General features: G+C 49.0%; 1 protein-coding gene across 2 annotated transcripts in view; it reads right to left on the bottom strand.

Moving 5' to 3' along the window:
* FBXL2 (F-box and leucine rich repeat protein 2) overlaps positions 1 to 20218 on the bottom strand; it is a 51965-nt gene that overhangs the window by 23332 nt on the left and 8415 nt on the right. For both annotated transcript variants that reach the window (XR_014774004.1, XM_084754804.1), the window contains exons 3-4: positions 2888 to 2942; positions 2583 to 2657 (exon numbers count right to left, since the gene is read on the bottom strand). Coding sequence is in view for 1 of the 2 variants with exons in the window: in XM_084754804.1 (XP_084610930.1) it covers positions 2583 to 2657; positions 2888 to 2942 (130 nt within the window). In the remaining variant the exon portion in view is untranslated. The remainder of the gene's footprint in view (positions 1 to 2582; positions 2658 to 2887; positions 2943 to 20218) is intronic.

Below are 20218 nucleotides of genomic sequence, written 5' to 3'. Positions count from 1 at the left end.
CTGCAGACACTGAGGACTGCCTTCCCTTGGGCTTGCTCTCCTCACACTCACAGCGATGCCAATGTACCTGCAGTACGTGTGCGTGTGGCACGCAGTGATGTACAGCCATCCGGGCAGAGGCCTAAGAAGGACTGCGCACACTGCTGCACACACTGCTGCCTGGCTAACATTCCAAGCCTGAACGCTGACACTGCAAGTGCTCATTATGTTTTCTCAAACATTACCTGGGCTAGTTAAATATGGATATTTTATTTTAATTTGTGTGTGTGTGCTGAGTGCCCACAAAGGCCAGACAACAGCACCGGATCCCTTGGAGACCAAGCTCACAGGAGCTGGCAAACCACCCAGCATGTGTGCTGGGAACTGAGCTTGGAGACTTTAGAAAAGCAGGGAGCACTTTTAACCCCTGAGCCACCTCTCTAACTTGAGTTTCTTTAAGCAAAATCCAAGACAATTGCAAAATAAATCTTTGCTATCAAATGGGAGGGACAATTAGGACTTGAGAGCTAGGAACAGAAACACCTAACAGCCGGAGCCCATGGCAGCATTGGTGCATCACCATTCTGAGGGTCTCTCTATTCTTTCTTCATGGGAGCAACAGTTCTTCTACCAGAATTAAAAAAAAAAAAAAAAAAGTCACCGGGCGTGGTGACTCACACCTTTAATTCTAGCACTCAGGGAGGCAGAGGCAGGTGGATGTCTGTGAGTTGGGAGGCCAGCCTGGTCTATACAGTGAGTCCAGAACAGCCAGGACTACACAGAGAAACCCTGTCTTGAAAAAAAAAAAAAACAACAAAAAGTCATGTACTGTTTCTAAGAGGGGAAAATATAACGAGACTTTTGCCAGGTCAGTATTTATTCAATAACCCTGTTACCTGCCAGACACAGCACACTGTACACAGGCATATCAGGACCAGAGGCTTCAGAAGAAAGGGGTCTTTTGTTTTGTTTTGTTTTTCAAGACAGGGTTTCTCTGTGTACCCTTGGCTGTCCTGGACTCACTTTGTAGACCAGGCTGGCCTTGAACTCACAGAGATCCACCTGCCTCTGCCTCCCAAGTGCTGAGATTAAAGGCGTGCACCATCACTGCTCAACTCGAAAAGGGCCTTACCTGGGCACCAGCACCCCACACTAACACAACGTGTGGTTACCCCTCACTTTTGACCTGGCAGCATTCTTTAGTTGGATCTTTGAGAACCCTGTATAATCATTGCCCCCCAGCTCCTCCCAGATCCACCTCTTTCTTACTTTGTGGGCAGTTTTGTCTTTTTGCCCCTCAAGTCCAATTTGTGCTGCCCATACCCCTCGGTCCTGTGCCATTCCACTGGAGCATGGCCGGCTCACCAGGGGCAACGTTCTTAAAGAAAACCGACTCCTCGCCCTCCCCACAACTGCCAACTGTCAACAGCTCCTCAGCGGTGGGTGACTACGGAGATGGATGTGGCATGCCCAATATCTTTATTTTCATTGTTTATTTATCTATCTGCGTATAGGTGTATAAATGCCATGGCACATGTGTGGAGGTCTGTTCTCCCTTCTGCCACGTGGGGCCCCAGGACTGAGCTCACACAGTCAGGCTTGGCAAGCAAGTGCCATTGCCCACTGAGCCATCTCCTGGTCTCACATGTCCAGTCTCTCAAGACATGGAACCGCCTCACCTCAGGGAAGCATGGACACTCCCAAAGTGACAGTGGAGGGAAGCCCCTAAGTTAGCATCACTTAAACAACTCCTGTCTTTTCTATGAACCCACAGGTGTGGAATCCTTCCCTGATAGTAAGTGCTTAGACTCAACCTATTTGTTCCTCAGTTTCTTCAGTCTGGTTTTTAAAATTAGTTTCTCTCATTACATGCTCGTGTATTTGACTTGAGTTTACGTACACAAGACGAGTGTAGGAGCCTTTAAGGGCATCAGGTCGCCTAGAACCCAGTCACAGGTGGCTGTGAGTCACAGATGGCTGTGAGCAACTCTGCGCTATTGGGAACAAAATCCGGGTCCTCCGCAGGCACAGCCAGCACACTGACCCACTGAGTTGTCTCTGCAGCCTGGGATTGAGAAGACAAACTGCTCTAATGCATGTGACATGTTTAGAACATGTGTGTAGTCAGGGGCAGCGGCTGTGACAGGAGGGACATGAGGTTCCTTGGCCCCTGCCTCTTTTATACTCACACGCCAAAGCATGAGGAGGAATGCAGGGCTGCTAGCTGAGGAGTGAGAGCGACGTGCTCTGCCCCCGTGGCCCACTTGCTGTAGGTGCTCTCAATACAGAGACACCCTGTCGCTTAGCCGCTGAGCCATCTCTCCTGCCCAAGAAACCCTGTCTCAAAAACAACCACCACCACCAGGACCAGAAAGATATCTCAGTAGGTAGAGGTGCCTGTTCCAAGCCTGAAGACCCCAGTCTGATCCTCCGAACCTACTTAGTGGAAGGAGGGAACCAACTCCTACAAGTTGTCCTGTAACCACACATACCCTACGCGCCTGTGCACATATACACACATACATGCACACACATGCATGCGCACACACACACACACACACACACACAATAAATATAAAAATAATTTAACTGAACTGACTTACCTCTACATCTGTTTGAAAGTTAAAAAGATCTATTCTTTGCCAGTTGCTTCCATCCAGGGCTAAGATGTTCCAGGCCTGGGAGACGGACATAAAAGAGGAGGCTGGGTGAGAGGCACACGCCTGCTGAGCACTGATATGTCATGTCTCTCATCTCCAAACTATTATTCTTGGTGTAGATCAAGTTAAAATAAAACAGAGAAGTATAAAGCTGTTACGTTAGGGAGACAACACTGCAGTGTAATGCTTTGCTTGAACCGAACCCATCTGTCCCGTTGATACTGAGTGACAATCAGGCAAGGCTCTACCTTGGAAATCTGTGCACATCGGCATAGAGTTACGATATCCAAGAAGGAGAATATTCTAGAGAGAAAGAGAAAAGGTGAGAAGATGAGATGGTGGTAACATCTTAGGATGATTAGAACTCGAAAGACCAAATCTGAAGCGACACATAGATACACAGACTTTCAAGAGCCCTCGCGCTGCTGGGGCCACCGAAGCACACTGGCTTCCCGTCTCTGTTGGAAAACTGACTGTGTGCACCTCTCCTGCTTAGTTACCTAACTTCTCTTTCTCCTGCTCTGAGAACCAGATGTGGGAAAATGGACCTTTCTTCTTTCTCCTTGAAGATGAGCACTGAGGTGCTGAGGCTGGGCTAACCAAATCTCTGTCCTGCCAACGTGCCTAACACACAGCACCCACTCCTGGTGTGGCCTCCTGAACAGGTTCAGGGTTAGAGCCTCAAATAATGTGGTTCAAAAGGTTTGATGAGAAAACCCATTTGGGGGGACATATCTGTTCACCCGGCAAAGAGCCCCGACTCTTTAAGTGGTTTTCCACGCAAAAGGAGCCACAGGAGATGAGGAAGACCGGGAAGGGGAACAAAGGGACGGACTGACATCTGCCTGGTGACATCCGTAATGGTTTTGGAGGAAGGTGGCCATGAGCATGGCAGGGCCTCAGGGGGTCCCTCTGATAGCTGAGATGCTGATGACAGCACAGTGAGTTCACTGTGTGCGCACTGAAGTGTTGGGGGGGGGACACTGTGGGAGGGTGAGTGTGCTGAGGACAGGCACGATGCGTGGGAGCGAAAAGGAGACAATGCAGGTGTGAGGAGCGGGGCAGGGTGAGACAGCAAACAGACACCAAGAAAGTTCGCCAAATTCTGTTGAGTTAGAATTCTGTGGGCTCAGGGATGGACAACAGAGCCCTAGGATGCGGCAGGGCTGCACACTACCACGGTGGACCCACGCAATACCACGGCACTAGAGACGGCAAATGTTGCTCTCCGGTGCTCTGTGAACACAGGAGATAGAAGCTTAAGACTGTACTGGCCTTAACAGATGGTCTAAGTACAGAGAATGATGCATGGCGACATACAGATTCATTCTCTTTTCTCCCAACATAATATTTTTTATTGATTATTTGGGAGTTTCACAGAATGAACTCACGTCACACTCACTTCCCAGGCCTCCCAGGTCCACCCCAACCCTTTGGGATCTCCTTCCAGAAGGAGAAAGAAGTAAAAATATCAAATCTATTTTGTGTTGCCATATACCATCGGAGCATGGTCAAACTCCAAGTGGCCAGCCCCTTAAAGAAAACCGAGTCCTTCCCCACCCCTGCCAGAGCCATCACCCGTGAAGAGATACACTTCAGTATCCTTGCCACAATTTTAAAGAATTCTCCAGCTGGGTGTTGGTGGCACACGCCTTTAATCCCAGCACTTGGGAAGCAGAGGCAGGCGGATCTCTGTGAGTTTGAGGCCAGGCTGGTCTTCAATGGCTTCGAGTCTAGACTTTCTTTATCTTGGGGTGTGGGGCAGAGGTGGTCACAGAAGCCTTCTCCTTCATGCTCAACTGTGAGGCTGCAGGCATTGATAGCACTACCACAGACTCACACTCTTTTTTTTTTTTTTAAGATTTATTTATTATGTACGGATACAGTGTTCTGTCCATATGTACACCTGCAGGCCAGAAGAGGGCACCAGATCTCATTATAGATGGCTGAGAGCCACCATGTGGTTGCTGGGAATTGAACTCAGGACCTTTGGAAGAGCAGCCAGTGCTCTTAACCGCGGAGCCATCTCTCCAGCCCCCAGACTCACACTCTTATGACAGGGTCACTGCTCACCTCCATAACTTCTATGAGAGTTTATCTTTTTCACTCTACAGGCCCTCTAACCCCAATAGCCATGTTGCTGGCCCACAGGTGGCCCCACAAACTACCCACGCACACACATGCTGGCGTCTAATGCAAAAGCATATGATAAAGATTAAAAAGGTCGGGGCTGGAGAGATGGCTCAGGCATTAAGAGCACTGTCTGCTCTTCCAGAGGTCCCAAGTTCAATTCCCAGCAACCACATGGTGACTCACAACCATCTATAATGTAACCTGGTACCTTCTTCTGGCCTGCAGGTGTACATGTGCATAGAGCTCTCATATATACATAAAGTAAATAAATATATATTTTTTAAAAAGATTAAAAAGGTCTCCTTAAACATCGCCAAAGACATACCATGTGCAGAGTCAGTCTACTGTCTCCCAGCAACAGAACACTTCTGATTATAAGGACAGATAGCCATCATGTGTTCCACGGGACATGTGAGTCACCTGTCACAGCCACACGAGGAGAAGACTATTGCGCCCATTTCAGAGATGAGGGTACCTGACCAAGCCACGGGGGTGAAAAGGGTGGGGCTGAAATCTGAACCCAATCGTCTACCTGGCCCAAGAGCCCACGGCCACCCACGCGCGGCCTGGGACAGGTTGACACAGCAATGTCTTGAGACTTGGCTGTGCGCTGGGTGAAGAAGTTGTCTTTGAATGAGCATGCTGTTTAGAAAAATCTTGACTTACACGATGAGAACAAGACCTTTGTATATTGAGACAGACAGGAACCCAGCGGGTCACAACGCCTGTGCCTGCTGTCGTGCAGGCTGCTCCGCTCTGTGGTACTGACATCATTTTTCCCTCACACATCTTTACACTGAGAAGGAGGGGGGTGGAGAGAGAGAACTTTATAAAGCAAAAACAAAAAAGAAAACAGTTGGCTGAAGTAGGAAACAGTCACGGCTCCTTGAGAGCTGCTTCTGAAAAGTCCCCAGCTTCCCCTGGGACAGCACCCCGAGAGTGCAGGGCTATACGCGTACAAAAGAAGTAGCAACACGTGTTAACAACATGGCAGACTCTCCGGTCCCTGGAGAGATGGCCTCTAGGCGTGCCTAGTGAGCGGGGCTACCCTCACCACTTGAGAAGGGAAGCCCGCAGTGCGGCCCCAGGGGCTGAGTCCTGGACACGTCACTCCGTAGGAGCTGAGCACCAGCATTCGCTGCTCTCCGTTGACTGTGGCTGCAGCATTGCCTCTTCCCCAGAGTGGATGGACGCAGACCACTCTGTGGCCCGGAACGGATGCCTTCAGCCTAAATTACCTTAGAGCATCTGATAGCAGCAGCGGGGAACGGCACAAGTCTACTTGCAGACATGAGAGCTGTCCCTTGGTCCGTCTGTCCTGCTCCCTGACACCCCCATGTTAACTGGAGCTCTGGCCTATGTTTTGAAGCCCCAATTGCTCTTTACCAGGCTCATCTTCATTATTGTCAACCCTTTAAACTTAATTTCCACTTACACCCTAGAACCATGTCAAGCTGCATGGAAATTTTTTCTGAAACTTTTACATTGGCATTACAGTGAATTTGCAGGAAACTTGGACAGAATCAAACTTTCTAGAGGACTGGGGAGAACAAACCCACACACACAAAACCAGTCAACACCTAAGGCGGTTACCAAGGTAAAGCGCACGTCCACCTCCCTGCACTGATCTTACCCTGCTGGTCCCCGCTGGAGACCTACTGACAGGAATCCCTTAGCACTTATGTATGGGTGTTTGTGATGAATTACTTGAAAAGGCTTATTTTTAATTAAAACTTATTATTTCTGTTTGTGAGCATGTGTGCGTGTGTGTGCGCACACGTGTGTGTATGTGCATGCGTGTGTGTAGGCTGGAGCCACAGCACACCCATGGAGGTCAGAGGAAAAGTCTGAGGAGTCCACTTTCTCCTCCTATGAAGGATTCTGGCATTGAATTCGAGTCACCAGGCTTGCACCAAAAGTGCTTTTCTGCTGTGCCATCTTACCAGCCCAGACTCTTTTTTTTTTCCTGGTTAATTTGTAAAAATTAATACTGTGTGTATGTGTGGTGCCCGGGTATGTGAGTGTGGACGAGCCATAGAATACATACGGAGATCAGAGAACAGCTTTACGGAGTTGGTTTTCTCCTTCTACCTTAACATGGGTCCCAGAAATACTGGGGCTGTATAGCCGAGTGCCTTTACTCTGCTGAGCTGTCTCACCAGCCCAGGCTTTTTGTGGTGTGTGTGCATGTGTATGTGTTGTTTTCTGAGACAGGGTCTCTTTACATAGCTCTGACTGTCCTAGAATTCACTATGTAGGCCACGCTGGCTTCAAACTCAAAGAGATCCACCTGCCTCTGCTCCTATGCTCAGATTAAAGGTGTGGATGACCGGGTCTGGCTCCAGGCTTTTCTTGGTTTTTTTGAGACAGGGTTTCTCTTGTAGCCCTGGCTGGCCTAGACTCGCATCGTAGACCAGGCTGGCCTCGCATGTGGAAATCCGCCTGCCTCTGCCTCCTGAGTGCTGGGTTTAAAGGAGTGCGCCACCATACTGGGCCAGGTTTTCATTTTTAAAAGGGAACATACGGGCCATATAGTTTTAGGACAGGAGACTTTAAAGCATCTCTCCTTTTGAATCATTGCCCGTGCGCCCCCCTGGGCATGTCCTTATCACTGCCCATGCGCCCCACTGGGCATGTCCTTATCACTGCCCGGGCGCCCCACTGGGCATGTCCTTATCACTGCCCGTGCGCCCCACTGGGCATGTCCTTATCACTGCCCGTGCACCCCACTGGGCATGTCCTTATCACTGCCCGTGCGCCCCACTGGGCATGTCCTTATCACTGCCCGGGCGCCCCACTGGGCATGTCCTTATCACTGCCCGTGCGCCCCACTGGGCATGTCCTTATCACTGCCCGGGCGCCCCACTGGGCATGTCCTTATCACTGCCCGTGCGCCCCACTGGGCATGTCCTTATCACTGCCCGGGCGCCCCACTGGGCATGTCCTTATCACTGCCCGTGCGCCCCACTGGGCATGTCCTTATCACTGCCCGTGCGCCCCACTGGGCATGTCCTTATCACTGCCTGGGCGCCCCACTGGGCATGTCCTTATCACTGCCCGTGCGCCCCACTGGGCATGTCCTTATCACTGCCCGTGCGCCCCACTGGGCATGTCCTTATCACTGCCTGGGCGCCCCACTGGGCATGTCCTTATCACTGCCTGTGCGCCCCACTGGGCATGTCCTTATCACTGCCCGTGCGCCCCACTGGGCATGTCCTTATCACTGTTCTTCCACACATATGGTTCGTCGGTTCAGCTGTCTGGGGTCTCTGTGCTTTTGAGTACCATGGTCACATGTGTTCACTTGTCACTCACTGACTTTTGACGGGGGCTGTTTGAGCTTTGGGGTCATTACTTTGACAAACATTTGTGTGACTTTTCCTTCGCTTCACCTTTTTCTTTTTGTTGTTGTTTTTTGCTTTGTTTGTTTGTTTGTTTTGTTTTTTTGAGATAGGATCTCTCTATGTAGCTTTGGCTGTCCTGGGCTTATTTTGTAGACTAGGCTGGCCTCGAACTCACAGTAATCCAACTGCCTCTGCCTCCTGAGTGCTGGGATTAAAGGCATGTGCCGCCGCCACTGCCGCCGCCGCCGCCGCCGCCACTGCCGCCGCCGCCACTGCCACTGCCGCCGCCGCCGCCGCCGCCGCCGCCGCCACCACCACCTGGCTCACTTTTTCTTTAGTTGCTGTTGTTTTGGTTTTTTTGAGACAAGGTTTCTCTGTGTAGCCCTTGCTGTCCTGAACTCGCTCTGTAGACCAGGCTGGCCTTGAACTCACAGATCTGCCTGCCTTTGCCTCCCTTGCCTCATTCCAGGTCCTGTGGAGCACGGAGCATTTTAGTTTGGCTTATTGCACCGACCTCACTGAGGCTCAGCATCTGCTCTCTCAGTTTCCCAGTTCAGCTAAAACTACACTCAGACAGCCCGCCCCAGGGTGAGCCCAGCACTCTGGGATTTTAACTACGGTAAGGGAGACAGAGGGGGGTTGGTTGCAGCTTAGTTGCCTCTTGCATTCAAGTCCACAAACTCTTCTCAATATTGGGGCTGTGAGAATCCAAAGCCCTAGGCAACTGCTGGCGGCTCCAGCCCCTCCCAGCAGCAGCTCAGGAGAAATGAATGGGGAGACATTTTAGGGCAAAGAATTTGTTGTATTTGGGGCTCAAAAACATGGCTGGTTTAGTTTCTATAAAAGGCCCATGGATAAAGGCACTCACTGCCTAGGAGAGAAGCCACTCCTGTAAGCTGTCCTCTGACCTCCACGCACACACACGCACACACACACACACACACACACACACACACACACACACACACACACACACACAAGCAGACACCAGACTAGGCCTAAAAGCCGCTCTGCTCCCTGCTCTCTCTCCATGGTCCTTAAGTAAAGTGTGACTGATTTAACCTTTCTGTCTATAATTAGTCTTCTGATCCTCAACGAAGCAAACATTTTCACGGCCTCCCTAACCAGAAAACAAGAAAACACCTTTCTTCTTCTTCTTATTATTATTATTATTATTTTTTTTTTTTTTTGAGGCATGGTCTCACTCAGGCTGGCCTAGAGCTTGCAGCAATCCTCCTGTCTCCTGTTCCCAAGTACTGAGTTACAGGTATCAGCCACCACCCCAGCATCTAATGATGTTTCTAACCTCCAGGTCTGTTTTACCGTGCATTACTATCCCTGGAGCCTAAAACTTCAGCAGCAGCTCCATGCTGTAACCTTCGCTGCTCGGGGCGTCCTCTCCCCAGCACCCCCGCTCTTCCTAATTCCTCTGCATGGCAGTCATTAACAACATTTTCTTTCTTTTAAAGCAATACTTAGCTGAATGTGGTGGCACACACTTTTGATCCCAGAACTTGGGTGACAGAGGCAGGAGGATCTCTGTGAGTTTGAGGTCAGCCTGGTCTTGGGAATGAGTTCCAGGACAGCCAGGGATGCATAGGAAGACCCTGCCTCTAAGCAAAGCAATAATAATGAAATAAAAATAAAAATACTACCATTACTAAAGGATGCTTATTGGAGATTTACCTTCAGTTTCTTACTTCCTGGCTGGCGCTCTGAAGTCAAATATATTTAAATCCATCCTTAACATTCTCTGCCCCTTCTCCCCCCCCCCACCCCAGAAAGATTAGCCCAGACACTCCCAAGAGATGCTTTGACTGGATGAAGTAAAATCATTCGACATAAAATCAACCACTTAAACCACACAATTCAGCAACTACTGGTCCTACTGGTACTACACACACCATCAACTCTGAGGTTGAGTTTAAAAACAGTTTTGTCACTCAAGTGAAAAGCCATATTCTGTAGCCAGCCACGTCCCTGAGACCCTAGCAAACACCATGCTTCCGGCTGCAAGGTGCATCTCTGAGCCTTCGGGTAAATGAACTTATTGGGCCTTCGGATGCACACCTGCCAGGTGGCTTGGCCTGTGAGATGCACACCTGCCAGGTGGCTTGGCCTGTGAGATGCACACCTGCCAGGTGGCTTGGGCTGGGGGAGGCACAGGGGGGTAGTGTGTGTGCCCGAGAGAGGAGCTTCCACTGTGTGACTTTGTTTCTTTTTGAAGAACTGCCAAACAGCTACACCAAATATGAAAAGGACTTCACTGTCCTCATTACATCTTCATTTTAGAATAACTTAGCCCAGGAAGACAATTCTATGTCTCTCTTCCGCTGGGCACATGGAACAGATCCCACTATTTTCCTTTTATCACTGCGGCCCAGAGACCTGCTGCTGGTTGCCGCTGACTGTCTCATTTCAAGGACATCTTAGGCTTCGGTGATGGCTCAGCTGCCACACCCGAAGGTCTGAGTTCCGTCCCCAGAACCTACACAGTGAATGGAGAGAGTCAACATCCCCCAGTTGTCCTCTGTGATGGACAGTTTTGTGTCGATTTGACAGAAACTACAGTTATCTGAGAGGAGGGAGCGCTAATTAAGAAAATGGCTTTTAGGCCGGGCGGGGGTGGTGCACACCTTTAATCCCAGCACTCGGGAGGCAGAGGCAGGCAGATCGATGTGAGTTCGAGGCCAGCCTGGGCTACAAAGTGAGTCTAGGACAGTCAAGGCTACACAGAGAGACCCTGTCTCGAAAAACAAACAAACAAAAAAAATGGCTGGGTGTGGTGGCACACACCTTTACTCCTGGGAGACAGAGGCAGGTGGGTCTCTGTGAGTTCAAGGCCAGCCTGTTCTACAGAGTGATTCCAGGACAACCAGGGCTACACAGAGAGACTCTGTTTTAAGGTGGGGTGGGAGACAAAATGCCTCCATAAGGTTGGGTGTAGGCAACCCTTGTGCCATTTTCTTCACTAGTGATTGATGGGGCAGTGGGGAAGGCCCGCCCCTTGTGGGTGGTGACCTGCATGCGTTGGTCTTGAGGGCTATGGGAAAGCAGGCTGAGCAAGCCACAAGGAGCAAGCCAGCACCCTCCATGGCCTCTGCATCAGCTCCTGCCTCAAGAGGCCCTGCCCTCCCTGCTTTTAATGATGAGCCATGAGTGAAATCAACCCTGCCCCCCCAACTTGCTCTCAGTCAATCTGATGATTCTCCGCAGTAACACGGCACCTCCCCAACCAACACACAGTCACACAAAAGAAGCAAGAGCTGGAGAGATGGCTCTGTGGTTAAAGCACACTGGCTGTTTTTCCAGAGAATCCAGGCTCAGTTCGCAAGACCCAGAGCAGACAGCACACAATCACTGTAGTTCCAGCTCTCAGAGACCTGACAGCCTCTTCTGGTGCACACACACACACAAGTGCACATCCATAGATATTTTAAAGTAAAAAAAAAAAAGTAATAAAAGAAGGCTTCTCGTGCCTGAAGTCTGCCATTTCATTATAACTATCTAGGTATGAGTTTGTCCTTCCTGATCCTGTGTGGTTACTGATGTCCTTCCACACTTTGAAGATCCACACCTGTAATCCATCCTGAAAAACAACTCCAGCCATGACTAGTTTAAATATCCATGCTCTTTTTCTCTGATTCCCTTGAGAATGCGGATCCCACCTTTGGGTCCCTTGGAAGCGTTTCAGTGCTTCTGTGACTGTGTGCGTGTGCAGGTTTCCGGCCCCCTGTGACTGGATCTATGCTGTGCGCTCCCTTCCAGTGAATCATTTCCTTACACAGCGCTAAATGCTCATCATGACTCCATTTTTACATCACTGCTGAGGTGCAGAAGGCTCAACTACGCTATTAGTGAAATTCCCTATTACGCCGTTTACACCTGATTCCCCCACACGGTTGCAGAGTCAAGTTAGCAGGCACGCTTTGTAGACCAGGCTGGCCTCGAACTCAGAGATCTGCCTGCTTCTGCCTCTGCCTCCCAAGTGGTTAGGATTAAAGGCGTGCGCCACCGTGCCCGGCATCAGGCATTTCTAAGCACAGATTTTCTCAGCTGCTCATATTTGGAAGCAGGTTTATTTTGGTTGTTTTGTTCTGAGACAGGTACTGCCGGCTAACCTCACACCCTGAGCCTCCCAAGCACTGCTTGGCTGTGACCATTAGGACAAACTTTGCCCTCCTTCGCCCAGAACCCTGAGCAGAAGGTATGTTTGCTGGTCTCATCCATCTCCCACTGTGAATGGCCGTTCAGGGGCGCGGCTTACCCACTGTGTCATGGGTACCAGCTCACCAGCTCCGCCCCTTACAGACAGCTGGAACCTGGCTCACCACCCACTCCAATTATCACATCCCAACACGAATCAGTCCCTTGAGCTAAATAATTTACTTTCTCTTTTATATTTTTAAATGATCTATTTACTTTTACTTCAATACATTGGTATTTTTTGCCTGCATGTCTGTCTGTGTGAGGGTGTTAGATCTCTGGGAACAGGAATTACAGACAGTTGTGAGCTGCCATGTGGTTGCTGGGAATCGAGCCTGGATCCTCTGGATGAGCAGCCAAGTGAGTGCTCTGAGCCATCTTTCCAGCCCATTGTTTTCTGTTTTTGCTTTTGTTTTTTAAGCTTGTTTTCTATGTGTCTTAGTTAGGGTTTCTATTGCTGTGATGAAACACCATGACCCAAAAAAGCAAGTTGGGAAAGAAAGGGTTTTTCCAGCTTACACTCAACAGCACTGTTCACTGAAGGAAACTGAGACAGGAACTCACACAGGGCAGGAACCTGCAGACAGGAGCTGATGCAGAGGCCATGGAGGAGGGCTGCTTACTGGCTTGCTCCCCATGGCTTGCTCAGCCTGCTTTCTTACAGAACTCAGGACCACCAGCCCAGGGATGGCCCCACCCACAGTGGGCTGGGCCCTCCCCCACCGATCACTAATGAAGAAAATGCTTACAGCCAGCTCGTTTGGAAGCATTTTCCCGGTTGAGGTTCCTTCCTTTTTTTTTTTTTTTTTTTTTTTGTTTGTTGTTGTTGTTGTTGTTGTTGTTGTTGGAGACAGGGTCTTTCTTTGTAGCCTTGGCTATCCTGGACTTGCTTTGTAGACCAGGCTGGCCTCTAACTCACAGTGATCCGCCTGCCTCTGCCTCTCGAGTGCTGGGATTAAAGGCGTGCGCCACCACGCCTGGCTGAGATTCCTTCCTTTTAGATGACTCTAGTTTGTGTTGGGTTGACATAAGTCTAGCTAGCACACTGCGCATGAAATGTTCTGCCTGCAAGTGTGCACGCTCCCCACATGCGTGCTGAGCACAGAAGGGAATGTTTGGGACTCTGGAACTTCTGCTATGCAGGGTTGTGAGGCATCTCGTGCATGCTGGGAACAAGACTGTGTCCTTTGCAGGAACCACTGAGCCTCCTCTCCAGCCCCATCTCACTTTATCGTAACCATTATTTCTACATGTACTTTCACACCAGCCCCACAACCAGGTTCCAGACTCCGGGCATCAATCGGGCTCTTTCTCTTTCATGACACCAACAGGATGGCTACAACATAGTGTGCACAGTAGGTTCTCAACTCCCTTTACTTCTACTACAATGGGGAACTACGGAGTCCATCTGGACCCACGGATTCTAGTGCAGAACAAGCAGTGGAAATGGTGTTTGCAGCCACCGATAGGGTAAGAATCAGTCCGATGAACATGGTGGTGCACACCTTTAACACCAGCACTCGGGAGGCAGAGGCAGGCAGACCTCTGCGAGTTCGAGGCCAGCCTGATCTACAGAGTGAGTTCCAAGACACCCAGGGCTATGTAGAGTAATGTTTGATCTTTTATAGATAGAACTTGATGCGTGTACCCTTCAAACTCATAACTGCACATTCTTTCTACCTCTGGAAACTGGATGAAGACATTCTGCCTTTTGAGGTTTTCGTTTTTGTTTTGTTTTATTTTGTTTGTTTTCCTGAGGCAGGGCCTCTCTGTCCTGGACTCCCTTTGTAGAGCAGGCTGGCCTCGAACTCACAGAGATAGATTTGCTTGCCTCTGCCTCCTGAGTGCTGGGATTAGAGGTGTGTGCCACTGGCTTTCTTTTCTTTTCTTCTCATCTACACATTGAACATTAGTCATGTCTACACTGCCTCTTCAAGATACTGCTTTGATTATCAAATTGCTACAGTGACTCAGGAAACCTTATTTTTGGCCAGGCACTCTGGAAGGCAGGGGCAGGCAGAGCTCTGTGAGTACAAGACCAGCCTGGTCTATATAGGGAGTTCCTGGCCAGCACTACACTGTGAGAACCCATCCCAAAACAAGAAGAAAACAGAAAGAAAAGAAAGAAACTGAGAGCTAAATGGATGGTGCAGAGTAAAGAGCTTTTTTTTTTAAAAGATGTATTTATTATGTATACAGTGCTCTGCCTGCATGTACACCTGCAGGCCAGAAGAGGGCATCAGAGCACATTATAGATGGTTGTAAGCCACCATGTGGTTGCTGGGAATTGAACTCAGGACCGCTGGAAGAACACTCAGTGTTCTTAAACTCTGAGCCATCTCTCCAGCCCTCCCCCGGCCCCCCTTTTTTTAATGAATTAAAATAACTATGAACATGCTGAAGCTGAAAAGCCAGGTCCTCTCCTAGGTGCTGACTCCAGCACAACACCTTAATGCAAAGATCTGATTTAAGGAGAGTCAAAAGGCTGAGCACAGTGGCACACACCTATAATCCCAGCGTAGGAAGGCGGAGGCAGGAGGGCGACAAGTGAGGCTGAGCCAGCCTGGGCTACATGACACAAATGTCAAAAAACAAAAACAGGGAGTGGCGAGGTGGCTCAGTAGGTTCAAGCCTGACGCCCCACATTCCGTCCCCAGAAGTGATACAAAGGTGGGAGGGGCTTGTTCTCTGACCTTCACAGGTACGCTGTAGCACACACAACACACACAATAACAATAAATGCAACATTTTAAAATACTCAAAAGAAAAATTAAGAACATTATTTCGTGACAAAAGATGAAAAGGATGTCTTTTTGAGACAGGGTCTCACTATGTAGACCAAGTCGGCATTTGAACTCACAAAGATCCACTTGCTTCTACCTCACAATTGCTGGGATTAATGGTCTGCGCTACCATGTCGAGCCAAAAAGAGAAAAAAGAAGTAATTTTTAAAAGGCCAAAAGAGGCCGGGCGTGGTGGCACACGCCTTTAATCCCAGCACTTGGGAGGCAGAGGCAGGTGGATCGCTGTGAGATCGAGGCCAGCCTGGTTCTACAAAGTGAGTCTAGGACAGCCAAGGATACACAGAGAAACCCCATCTCGAAAAAACAACAACAACAAGAAAAAAAAGGCCAAAAGAAAAATAAAAAGGATTTGGGAGAAAACGATAAATAAGAAAAATGGGCAAAGAATATTCAACTTACAGGATGTCATACATTCCTGGGGGGCAGGTTGGTGGAGCACGCGAACAGCAGAAAAAGCAGGAATGGTGACTCGGAACACTTAGGTATTTTTGAGTGTAAGTATGAGGCCAGAAGGGATTTGGAGATGGGGTTGCAGGTGTTTGTGAGCGGCCCAGTGTGGGTGCTGGAAACGGAACCTAGTCCTTTGCGAGAGCAGCAAATAACTTTAACTGCTGAGCTCTCTTAGCCTCTTGTGGGAAATTAAAAACTGACTTGAAGCTATGTATTTAAAGAAAACATACATTTTGAGAGGTTAAAGAAAACGTCGGATCCCTGAAACCACCTGCACAGCTGTGAGCCACCAATGGATGCTGGGAACTGCACCTGGGTCCTCGGTAAGAGCGACACCTCCCACTGCTTTATCTTAAACTCTGTACTCTTCCATGCCACTGACCCGGAAGGGTGAGGGTGTGTGTGTGTGTGCGTGTGCGTGTGCGTGTGCGTGTGTGTGTGTGTTGTGGTAATCATTCGCTAAAAAACAACCTAACAAAGCAAATATGCACAAATGTTATAGGTTGATAACGTCCACCAGCTCAGTGAGTAAAGCACCTTCTTCCTGTGTAACACCGTGTTAAAGGTTCTGTAAAACAGGGCCTCCTCGTGCCCCTTTCCACACCATGTTTTCTGGGCTGTTCAATAAATACAGAGCAAACTCTATCAGGGACAGGCAGCAGAGACAGACAATACAAGACGATCTCTCTCTCTCTCTCTCACACACACACACACACACACACACACACATTTGGGATCACTGATGGCCTAAGCTCCAAGAGGAAAACTATTTTCATCCTTAGTGTGCTATCGAGAAAAATGGAGTCACATATCTAAATTAATCAGGAAGAGGAATTATGAGCCAGTTTAATATCCGCTGGGTTAGCTTCTCAGCGTAAACAACACAAGGTGACTGTGTGTTCTGTCAAGTCGACAGAAGCCAGAGTCACCGGGGAAGAGAGAATCTCAATTGTGAAAATGCCTCCATATGATTGGCCTGTGCAAGTAAGCGAGGCATTTTCTTGACTAATGACTGCTGTGGGCGGGCCCAGATCATGGTGGGTGGCGCCATGCCTGGGAAGGTGGCCCTGGGTTCTGTAAGGAAGGGCTGAAACGGCTACGTGAGCAGCCAGCAGGCAGCACTCCTCCAGGCTCTCAGCTCCTGCCCAGACTTCCCTGGATGACGGACTAAAGTGCAGCGCGATACAACTCTCTCCTCCCCGAGTTGCTTTTGGTCATGGTGTTTCTTCTCTGTAATGGTGAGAGACAGTCATCCAGGGACTGGGGACACTATTTCTCCTCAGGAATCATCTGGAGACAAAGCATCACAAATCAAAACGACTACACAGAAGCTGAGCACACAGCTTGAGACAGCCAAAGACAAGAGCCCCAAACCAAGGGAATTACCACTTCTTAAGGTGTCACACTAACAAAGGTGGCTGGAATCTCAACCCATAAAATCCAACTCCAAAAGCCAAGAGAGACCGTAACAACGTGGAAAATCCATATACTAAATCTTCAACTAGTGTAGACAATTACAAACACTCCCATGAAACGCAACATGCAACTTGACTGGCCAGGGACAGGAAAGGAACGAGCCACTGAGCTACGTGGGAACAAAAATAAGAGAACTTTTGTTTTGTTTTGTTTTGGGATTTTGCTTTTTGGAGACAGGGTTTCTCTGTATAACCTTGGCTGTCCTGGACTCACTTTGTAGACCAGGCTGGCCTTGAATTCACAGAGATCCACCTGCCTCTGACCCCCCTGAGTGGAGAAAATAATTTTTTAAAAAGAGATTTGTTTTTATGTTTAATTACATGTATGCATATGTGTCCTGTTTGTGGGTACATGAATGCACTTGCCTATGGAGCCCAGAAGGGGCTGCTGGATCCGCTAGAGCTGGAAGTTAGGAACCACCGGATGTGAGCGCTAAGAACCAAACTCAACCCTCGGCAAGAGCAGTTTGTGCTCCTAACCACTGAGCCCTCTGCCCAGCCCTAAGAAAATCTTTAATTCATGAAAGGTGTGTAGAAAAGTCAAGCTGTATAAACTTAATAACAAAGTGTGTGAAAGGAATATGTGAATTAAGAACATCAAGTATGGGACTGAGAGATGGCTCAGAGGTTAAGAGCACTGTCTGCTCTTCCAGAGGTCCCGAGTTCAACTCCCAGCAACCACATGGTGGCTCACAACCACCATGCCACCATGCCTGGCCTAATTTAGATCATGATAATGTTCAGCAGATGTAGATAAGGAAAAGCAGCACACAAGAAGGCCAGCTTGCCAGGCGTGGTGGTGCACGCTTTAATCCCAGCACTCAGGAGGCATAGGCAGGCAGATCTCTGTGAGTTCAAGGCCAGCCTGGTCTACAAAGTGAGTCTAGAACAGCCAAGTATACACAGAGAAACCCTTTCTCGAGAAAAAAAAAAAAGAAAGAAAGAAAAAGGAAAAAAGAAGGCCAGCTTGTCAGCAAAGGCAAAAGTACTATATTTTTGTTTAAGAAATGTTCCAGATCCAAGTTATCACATTTTTTCAAAGATCAATTCTTCCTGGGTTACTTTTCATTCAAAAGATTCTGGGCGGGGAGGGACTAGAGAGCGGGTTCAGGAGTTAAGAGGGTATATTGCTCTTGCAGAGGCCCTGAGTTCAGTTCTCAGCATCAGGCAAAACACAACCACAACTCCAGCTCCTGGGGATCCGATGCCCTCTTCTGGACACTGCAGGCACTGCACTCACATACACATACACACATAGACACACGTACACATGTTTAAAAAATAAAAATAAATCTTTAAAAGCAAAACAAAAAGACCCCGAAGACCAAAAGGTGAGACTCTGGGTAGCCACCAGCAGTTCTTAGTTTTCTCTCAGCCGGGGCTGTGCCTGGGGCCTGGAAGGACACACACCTCTGCTCTGACTTCCCTATTTGCACTGACCTTGCCTCCTGCTTCCACCGAGCTCCCGGCTCCCCGCCCTCTTCCACGTGTTCATTCTTCAAGCATTTTCTCACCTTCCAACCAAGACCCTCATTGCAATGACGAAACAATTCCAGAACGTCTGTGACGCTCACCCACAGTTAGGTCAGCTGCAGGTGCCATGGGCAAAACACTTAAAAAAAAACAAAAACAAAACCTAACTTCTAACCGGGATTTAGAAATGGCTACAGATGCCAGGCATGGTGGCACATGCCTATAATCCCAGCACTCAGGGAAGCTGAGGCAGGTGGATCATAGTGAGTTCGAGGCCAGCCTGTCTATAAAGGAAATCCAGGACAGCCAAGGCGACACAGAGAAACCTTGTCTCAAAAAAAACCAAACAAACAAAAAAGAAGAAACAGCCACAGAGAGTGACAGAATCCCTTAGCTCTGTCTTTGTTCCTTTGTGTCAGCAAATACAAACCACTCTGGTTGAGCATGGGGGCCAGCCCTAACCCACAGGGGAGAGGGAAGCTAGTGGCCGTGAGTCACAAGCGGCAGTGGCATTCATGAGAAGGGTGGAGTTTACCACAGCCTAGGGGTGAGTGGCTCATGCACTGTGCCTGGAGCTGGCTGTGGCTGCCCAGAGCACCAACACAGCCTGAGGCCTGGGCTGGAGGGCACTTGTGCTGAGGCTAGAGGCACTTCCTGGACCAGGTCCCCTGCAGGTGTACAGTGACAACAGTCCACCCTGGACTCAGTCACACTGGATCCAGTGGCTCCTCGGTTCTTCTGGAACGTGTGTTGGTTTATACCAACTCACACGGTGCCGGCTGACCTCCACAGGTGCACCGCCTCACATATGCGTGCCTCTACCCCAAACAAATAAATGTAATATAAAAAGAATTACCCCCAATAACCAAGCAAAACATTCACTTTTGAACTCTGAAAAGATGCCGCACAGCCAGGGGTGGGGATTGTGTGCCCCCCCTTCCCCCAATAGAAACATCTTCTATAACTCCCATGGAATACTGCAATAATTCCTCATCACACACTGAAGAAATGTCCATCCTGTCAGAACCTGTTTTTGTTTTGAGGGATATTGGTGACAGTTTGGAAAATGCCACTCAAAGATTACCACATGTACATAAATCAGTTATTCCTAAGTAATGAAGATGTGACAGCTTCCACAACTAACAACAATTTGACAACTGCAGAACTAAACAAACCAAAACCCAAGAGCAAACAGTGTTGCGGTGGCAACAGGTGTCACCTGCAGGCTCATTTGGTAAAAAGAAAAGTAACGGCATGACCAGAGATGTTCTTCTGTAGTATCTGCTCAGTGCCGGGGACAGCACGCGACTGCTCGGTGAGGACATCAGAACCACTGTCCAACAATCATTCTCTTCAAAAATGCCAAGACTCTCTGACACAAGAGCCCACACCTAGCCCGGCATGGTGCTGCACTCCTGTAATCTCAGCACTCTATGAAGAGGAGGCAGATGGATCACCGTGAGCTCGAGGCCAGCCTGGTCTACAAAGCAAGTCCAGGACAGTCAAGGATACACAGAGAAACTCAAAAAAAACAAATAAACAAAAAAGAGCCTGCACCTGTAGCAATCACGTTCCCCCTCCCCCACACTAATCAACTTGTGATTATCCATTCACACCCAACAGGGGCCCCTGCTGACGACTGCTACAATACGTATCACTCTACAGAATAATCCATACTTAGTATAGTCTGGAGT

This window comes from Acomys minous (assembly GCF_964271855.1).
Source record: "Acomys minous genome assembly, chromosome: 13".
NCBI classification, from domain to species: domain Eukaryota; kingdom Metazoa; phylum Chordata; class Mammalia; order Rodentia; family Muridae; genus Acomys; species Acomys minous.
Note: the sequence above shows the minus strand (reverse complement) of the source record. Positions and strands in the feature narration are given on the sequence as shown.